The sequence below is a fragment of the Palaemon carinicauda genome, chromosome 8, assembly GCF_036898095.1.
Source record: "Palaemon carinicauda isolate YSFRI2023 chromosome 8, ASM3689809v2, whole genome shotgun sequence".
Taxonomy (NCBI): Eukaryota; Metazoa; Arthropoda; class Malacostraca; order Decapoda; family Palaemonidae; genus Palaemon; species Palaemon carinicauda.
The window spans coordinates 161,381,147-161,382,624 of record NC_090732.1 but is presented as its reverse complement, the minus strand read 5'-3'; the positions used below and the strand labels follow the sequence as shown (position 1 = coordinate 161,382,624).

General features: G+C 42.4%; 1 protein-coding gene across 1 annotated transcript; it reads right to left on the bottom strand.

Annotated features, from left to right (window-relative positions):
* Positions 1-213: 213 nt before the first annotated feature.
* On the bottom strand, positions 214-1,188 carry LOC137645530 (long-chain-fatty-acid--CoA ligase ACSBG2-like). The gene has a single exon (XM_068378334.1). The coding sequence runs from the start codon at positions 1,186-1,188 to the stop codon at positions 214-216; it is 975 nt and encodes a 324-aa protein (XP_068234435.1).
* Positions 1,189-1,478: the final 290 nt, after the last annotated feature.

Genomic DNA, 1,478 nt, shown 5'->3' with positions numbered 1-1,478 from the left:
TCCACTTGATATTCAGAATAGTCACTATCTTGTTGTTTGCCTGCTGCTATCCTCTTCTTTTTCGTCCTTATTTCTTTCTTATATTCACTTTTTATATTTTTTTTCCAGTTTTTATATATTTTTTTTTTTGGATTTTCATTTTTTAGTTTTTTTTTTGGATTTTTAGTTTTTAATATATTTTTGGGTATTTTTCTTTTTCATAATTTTTTTAACTTAGACATTGTACATGTCATCAATAATATCTTGGTACTTTTTCAAAACTACTTCCATCCTGACCTTCATTGTCGGTGTCAGTTCTCCCCCCATTACAGAAAAGTCCATTGGCAAAATTGCCCACTTATGTATTAAATATAAATGGTTTCTTGCCGTTTTATTAACTTCATCTATAGCCTCTTGAATGGCTTTCATTACATTTTCATCCGGTCCTTCTAGGATATCCTGTATGGTGTTGGCCTGCGATCCTATCTCCCTGCACCACTTGACAGTGCCCGGTGCCAGCGTGTCAAGGGGCAGCCCAGTGTAGGGGTCAATTTCAGTCGCAATTGGAAGGATCATCGTTAGGAACTTCTTTCCGTCGCCAATTAGTACTGGGAAACTAACTCCAGGCAGCTTAGCTTTGACCTTCATCTCGATGGGCTCAGGGGCTATGTTATATCCTCCTGCCCCGATGATCAATCGCTTGATTCGGCCGGTGACATACAAGAAGTTATCGCTGTCCTTTCGGCCTATGTCGCCCGTGTATAACCATCCGTTGCTGTCCACGGTTTCCATGGTCTCCTCCTCTTTGTTCACGTAACCCATGGTGATATTGCGACCATTCATCAGTATCTCCCCATTTCCTTTTTCATCAGGATTTAATATTTTTGTGAAATATCCATCAGTTATTTGACCGCACGAACCAACCCTGAAGGCATCGAATTTGCCGATAGTATGTGGTCCAGTTGACTCAGATAATCCGTAAGATTCGCAAAGAATAATTCCTAAACTGTGGAAAAATTCTACAATTTCGGGTGCTATGGGACCAGCGCCAGAAACGAAGTGCTTGCACTGCTGCAAGCCAAGTTCCTCTTTTATTTTCTGGAAGATGATCTTATCTGCAACGCCATACCCAAATGGTCTCTTAGTTTCTCCCGTCTGTCTCATTTTACTGTCCTTAAGGCCAATTGACCGAGCCAAATTGATAATCATTCTTTTAATCCACGGAGCGGTGTTCATTTCAAGGGAGATTAATTCGTAAAACTTCTCCCAGCCTCGCGGAATAGAAAAGAAGAAAGTTGGCTGTACATCCTGCAGCGTGAGCTTCATATTGGTACCCCCGGAAGATGGTGCTCTCAGCGAAGTAAACCACGCCACCCGACACAAGGGATCCGTATAAATCGACCATAAGAGCCGCGATGTGAGCGGGCGTTAGGTAGCTTAGAAGGCGCAACTCCCGTGGTTTGATGCCTAATTTTGCCGTACCTGTGCGGGCCACCCAT

What these genes read in the sequence shown, in the direction of transcription:
- LOC137645530 (XM_068378334.1), bottom strand. Translation starts at nt 1,188, where the DNA reads ATGATTATCAATTTGGCTCGGTCAATTGGCCTTAAGGACAGTAAAATG.